This window comes from Camellia sinensis, chromosome 2 (assembly GCF_055761805.1).
Source record: "Camellia sinensis isolate YWXY chromosome 2, ASM5576180v1, whole genome shotgun sequence".
NCBI lineage: Eukaryota > Viridiplantae > Streptophyta > Magnoliopsida > Ericales > Theaceae > Camellia > Camellia sinensis.
This window is the reverse complement of record NC_138962.1, coordinates 45,468,037-45,473,759: the sequence shown is the minus strand read 5'-3', so window position 1 is coordinate 45,473,759 and position 5,723 is coordinate 45,468,037. Positions and strand designations below refer to the sequence as shown.

The 5,723-nt window shown below is 41.0% G+C and overlaps 2 protein-coding genes across 2 annotated transcripts; both read right to left on the bottom strand.

The window, feature by feature from the left end:
- Positions 1-778: 778 nt before the first annotated feature.
- LOC145819535 (uncharacterized) lies at positions 779-2,023 on the bottom strand. The gene is made up of 2 exons (XM_082913516.1): positions 1,550-2,023; positions 779-1,228 (listed from the first exon to the last, which is right to left on the bottom strand). The coding sequence occupies exons 1-2, from the start codon at positions 2,003-2,005 to the stop codon at positions 1,088-1,090; spliced, it is 597 nt and encodes a 198-aa protein (XP_082769642.1). The 5' UTR covers positions 2,006-2,023; the 3' UTR covers positions 779-1,087.
- A 1,051-nt stretch (positions 2,024-3,074) lies between these two features.
- On the bottom strand, positions 3,075-4,171 carry LOC145819534 (uncharacterized). The gene is made up of 2 exons (XM_082913515.1): positions 4,045-4,171; positions 3,075-3,940 (listed from the first exon to the last, which is right to left on the bottom strand). The coding sequence occupies exons 1-2, from the start codon at positions 4,105-4,107 to the stop codon at positions 3,173-3,175; spliced, it is 831 nt and encodes a 276-aa protein (XP_082769641.1). The 5' UTR covers positions 4,108-4,171; the 3' UTR covers positions 3,075-3,172.
- Between the last annotated feature and the right edge of the window lie 1,552 nt (positions 4,172-5,723).

The following is a 5,723-nucleotide window of genomic DNA, read 5'->3' as shown; positions in this document are numbered from 1 at the left end:
ACATCCCACAGTCAAACGTGCTACAAAAATAATTTCACATTAAAGTTGTCGTCAATACGTAATAGGTTCATTAAGTCAGTCATGCAGCTTAGACATTAATGTGAGGGAGGGATTGTGGATTACTCATCCAGTTGTTGTACTGGCCTCTCGTCTAACATGCAGTGGTGGAAGGTACGCACGTCTGTAACATAATCATTTCCAAAGTGTAGTTGCAGCAAGTCGTGCATAGTTTCAACCTGTTCCACAAGGTTGAAGTTGGTTTACGTAAAGGATGTTCAAGTTTTTTGTAGTGTTCAGAAATGCACCAGAAGGACATACCAAAATTTTAGCTGCATTTAGCTTCCTTTTGTTCGGTCGGTTGGATGGGACTGAGTCGAATAGGTAGGCTACACGGTCCACCATATCAATTTTAACGCACAACCAATGCACTCCTCTGTAATTGAAAGGCACGTAAATCTACACGAAAACACAACGGCAGACCTTGTTTAGAGGCCATGCAAACATGTAATGGCTTTCATATTTTCGTTTTAATATAACGGGATGAACATTGATATTACCCTCTGGCATGCATCAATCGCACCAGTGTATCTGTCATGTCCGAAAAATGATGTGACGATATGTTCATGGTCCAGAGGTTGCATATCTTTATTTAGAATCATAGTCTGCATGTGTAATGCGTAAAGGTCATTGACGGAAACATTTGTCAAAATATGGCATACAAAATACACAACGTAGCTTTAAACACTTACTTACCGACAGATATACGGGAAAGAACCAATCAGTGTGCCTCCCGTCATTGTGTAAATCCCTCTGTCGATTAGTCAATTGCACCACCACCAAGTTGATTGGCTGGAACATTGTATGCAAGACACAAGGCAAGTTGATTAGAAAGGTTTCTGAGTTAGGGGTACTGAAAAACGCAGATTCATATTTGTGCAGCCAACACTTACAGTGTCGGATAGCCACGACCCTGGTTTGAGCGTGCGCATGTCACGCCGGGTGCCAACTTCACATGCCCGTCCATGAAGATTCATGGAAACAACAATGTCCCTACAAGCAATAAATGATCCTTAGAACGATAGTTATTTCACAGTGGACTGTCATTGAAAATTTGCAAGTAGTAAATGAAACAATACATTTCATTTTTGCTATCGTCAAATACATAGTGAAGAAGTTTTTGTTCCTCCGCCGATAACAACCCTTCGCTGTCCAACATCGTCAACGAGTCCTACAAAAATAAACAGCCAACTAACAGTACACATTTCATAAAAGTATTGAAGCTTATATTACAAGGTCTGTAGTCATAAAAAAAAACGTGAAATGATGTAAAAACTGTGAGCCCCAGAGTTTTCCCAACTTGTGATGTTTGGTGCGGAGTTTGTTAGAAATGTGTACTAACATATGGCAGCAGTCATAACTGCAAACATGCAATTCTTTGACAACTAGTACAATACAACACAGATGATTGTAAAATTACTGATTCACATTATTGATGTGGGCATGAATTGGGTATTCACAACTTGTGGGGCATTAAAGGCAGTATTTGTACCTTGTTCACGTTGTCCACACCATCAACATCCACAGGTGAACTGCTGTCGTCAACTCCACTATTTGTTTTGCTATCGATGCACAATTGCATATCCCCGACCTCAGTGGCTTGAACTCCACTTCCGCACATTTTTCCTTTTCCTTTTCCTTTTCGTCTTCCCTTTGCACTTCTTCTAACGATTCCAGTTGCTCCCAATGGTTTGCCAAGCTTAGTAGGAGAAGTATGCACATCGCACGCCACGTTCTTCACGCCCACTGACTGAAGGTCAGGACTGTATTTATCTTCAGTTTCATATGTTTCCCCTGACTGAAGGCCTCCCTTCTTGTTGTTGTCGCCACCTTCTTCGATGTTCAGCTTGTGCCCATCATGCAAATGACTTTTGTCCCTTGCCAAGGTTCCCTTCAAAATATGTTGTTGGTGATCCACCCCTTGTACATCTGAAATATTACACTCCATTGGGTTAACTTCGTCCGATGGTTTGACCACGCCATCCTCATGCGCCTCGACTCCAATAGCAGGGTCCACACCCTGTTTGGCCACGCCTGCCGGTTGCGGTGTAGAGAATATACCTTCGATGAGGTGGTGTAGCATTTGCTTCAGTTCACGTAAATTGGTTTGTTCAGTGAACGGTTCGTTGCAGCCCAAACTGAAACGTTGAAGCAGTTGCTTCAGCATGTCCTTCAGTTGAGCAACATTGGAGGAGAGGTTAATGATACACACATCATTGCCTTCCACCTAATTATACATACACATTCGTGAACTTAGTCTTACAAACCATCTTCAAATGATGTGGCTCAACTGTGTGAAAATTGCGTAATGCTTGGATGGATTACCTTGTCATTGCGAACAACTTGCTTGCCTTCGAAATGTCGCAACATCTCCATTAAATCTGTTTGGTTGTGGAGAACTTGCTTCATCATTTCCTTCAGTTCACGAATGTCGGACTCCAAATTGCTCATACGGACTTCATTGTACTGTCCTGTTTGTTGGTTCTCGACATGGCATGCATCCATGTCAGCATCATCGGCGTTACTGTAATCAAACTCCACCTAATCATAGAAACGCATAAATGAAGTCTGACATTGTATGTTGAAGACAAGTGGGTCGATGGTGTGAAATGTGCACAGTGGTAGAAGTGCTTACCGCAATTGTTGGGAAATTTTGCTTCCTTCTGATACGTCGCAGCGTCTCCCGTATTTGGGTATCACCCCAATAATGAAGCCGAGGTGTGGACCGCGTCGTAGTCGAGCTCAGACAAACACAATCAAGGTACAACAGCTGTGGACATTAAGGGGCATACCATAATTAAGTTGTTCTTCCCACAGAAATGAACTATATTCAGTAACAATGACATTCATTATTCTCAATTTTGCAGTGGAACGTACATAGCATACCGATTTTGTTGAGGATGCTGTCAACTTTATAGGCACATATCATGCAATGTTTTTTGGGGAAAAAATTGTACAGCACACCAAGGACTTTATTGATGAAACCAAGAAAAAAATTTTATGTACATGTTCCCCTCTTCGCAACGTAGTTTTAATTGGTTCCTCCATTGAGGTTCAGCATACTTTTTGCCCTGTACTCTTTGTTCTTAAATTCATGACGGTAGTCACACAAAATTTATTTCTGCAAGTACCATACTTGGTCAGGAAGAGTGCTGTTTGTCGTACTCACAAAGCAGGTACCATTGTATGTCCCAATCAAGGCCAATTTGTTGAACCATGACAGAACAATGCATGAAACACATGAAGGGGGGAATGGAAAAAAAAATTCAAGGTATTGGCATACCATTAGCAGGAAAACACATCCAGTTGCACCGCGATGACCTTTATACTTGCGAACACCGTTGTGAAGGAATTGCAGTGTCAACTTTGCCCAATTACAAGCTCGCATACGATTCACGTCCTTCACGGCATGAATGAACGATGGCTTCAACCCGGTCATTGTGGTAGGACACAACATGGCCCCCAACACGTACAGCGCAAATTTCCGCCGAAACTCGTCCTCCGCACCAGCAGTCTCGGTCAGATAAAGTCTCAACTTGTTCAAAGGAATGACTCCGTTAACAACTCCAACCTCATCGTAGATATTGGGATATGCTTCCAATGACCCAGCCAACTGCACGTCATCGCCTTCACACCGTATTCCCAATAAAACATTAACTGCCTTACACGTGAGCCTGACTTGACAACCATGGACATTCAATGAACTACTGTCAGGATCGAAGTTCTGTACCAACCATGCGCACAAGTCGTGATCTATACGTGTACACTTCATCCCCAGGAGGCCAGCAAACCCAATGTCAATGACTGCCTGCTTTTGTGCTTCGTTGAACCGGTTAACTAGCTCAACAATTGACTTCAATGATATGCGGAGTTGCCTTTTACCCTGCACATTTTTTACCCTTAAATTAATAAAAAAATACAACCAACAATGTCAGCAAAGCAGGACCTAGGCAAATGCATTTACGAAAACATGAAGTACGTAATGACCTTTTCAGACTTCGGTGCACATGGTACTACTTTGGCGTGTTCCTCAGCGCTCGCCTTAGCCATTTCGACAAACCTCTTTTTCTCATCAGAGGGGAGTGCCTTCCACCTTTCCCCAATCTCCTTTCTAGTCTTTAACCAAGAAAATGACAGACGTACAAGACAAGTAACAACTATGAGTCCGAAATTACTGTAACTACAACTTTATGCCAAACGCAATCCGCGTGCATTGTTGCTAATTAAATAAGATTGCAAATACAAATAACAGTTGCAGCAAAAAGTCAGCGACGAAACGTAGCTGGACTTTTACAACGAATTGAAATTTACAAAAACAATAGGAAGGTGACATTATTACATGCTACAATCCTACAAACGCGAAACAATCACAAGCCCACTACGACCATTCAATACAACGTGTGGATAGCAACCCAGCGATGTGTTTCCATCATACTGTATTATAGAGAATACAGATTTCAACACTCACCATTTTTCGTCGAGTGTTGTCTGGCCCTTGCATTTCCTTGAATTGTTGCTGGCTGCATGCAAGCATCGTCAAGCTTATCATCACTAAATGTGAAATATGAATACATATATATATATATATATGCAAGTTTTTATGTCACACTGGCCCTGAAATCGGCATAAGACAGCTTTCGTACATCCGGGACTGAATCGACACCAAGTTAAACATTTTCAGACATGCGGAACAAAACCAATTTGAAACATCACAAACTGAACTTCGACGAGGCGCGTAATTTCAGTACGAAATATGTAATTCCAGATTGTCAAAATAAAGAACTAGTACCTGTAACAAATGAATGGTGCAACTGGCCGCTTTCGACAAGAGCCAGCGATAGTGTCAGACATTTGGATATGTTGTTCGGCAATTGTCTTCAATCTTTTCCTTCCCCTTATGAAAGAGCAAATCATACAAATTAGATTGAAGGGAAAATTACAGGGGTGGTGTACACATTTTGTCCGTCGTCTAATTTCGATCGATGCACTTTAAACTACCTAAATTGTGACAGTCCATTTCAAATTTCGTGGACATTTTCGGTCAAATTGCTAATGCCGTTTGTCATTTTTAAAACAAAGATTGTAATGTCAATTGATTCAGATTATGTAAGTTCAGTAAAGTTATAAGTTGACTACAACAAAAAATACAGTTGCCACGTATATGCATATTTTCTGATACAAAACAGTGAAGAGTTGAAATCAAATGGACGTAATTGAAACAAAAGTTCAAAATTGATGGTGCAAAGCGAGGCCATTCAAAATTTGTGCAAAACAAATAACACAAACACAAAAGTACAAGGGCTGCTGTAAGAATTGATCCGGAAAAAAATCAGCGTATTCCTTGGTGATGGATTTCGTTTGTTTACAAACATATGTACCAAACCAACTGGTAGCAAGTCTTTAAGGAGAAAACTAACATTGTTGGTGCGAGGTGACCAATATCCATCAGATGCAATGACGACAACTCCTGCAAAGTATTGCAATCAATATTTACAGGAACACAAACAAACGGCTGCAACATGTGGCTGTTAACCTTAAAATTTTGCGTAAACACAGACAACAACACGCAGAATTTCCCAACACATACAGATTTTGAAACAGACAAAAGAAAGGGCACACATGGAAATTTTGCATTTCTTTCACACAGCTTACAATTAAAACAATTA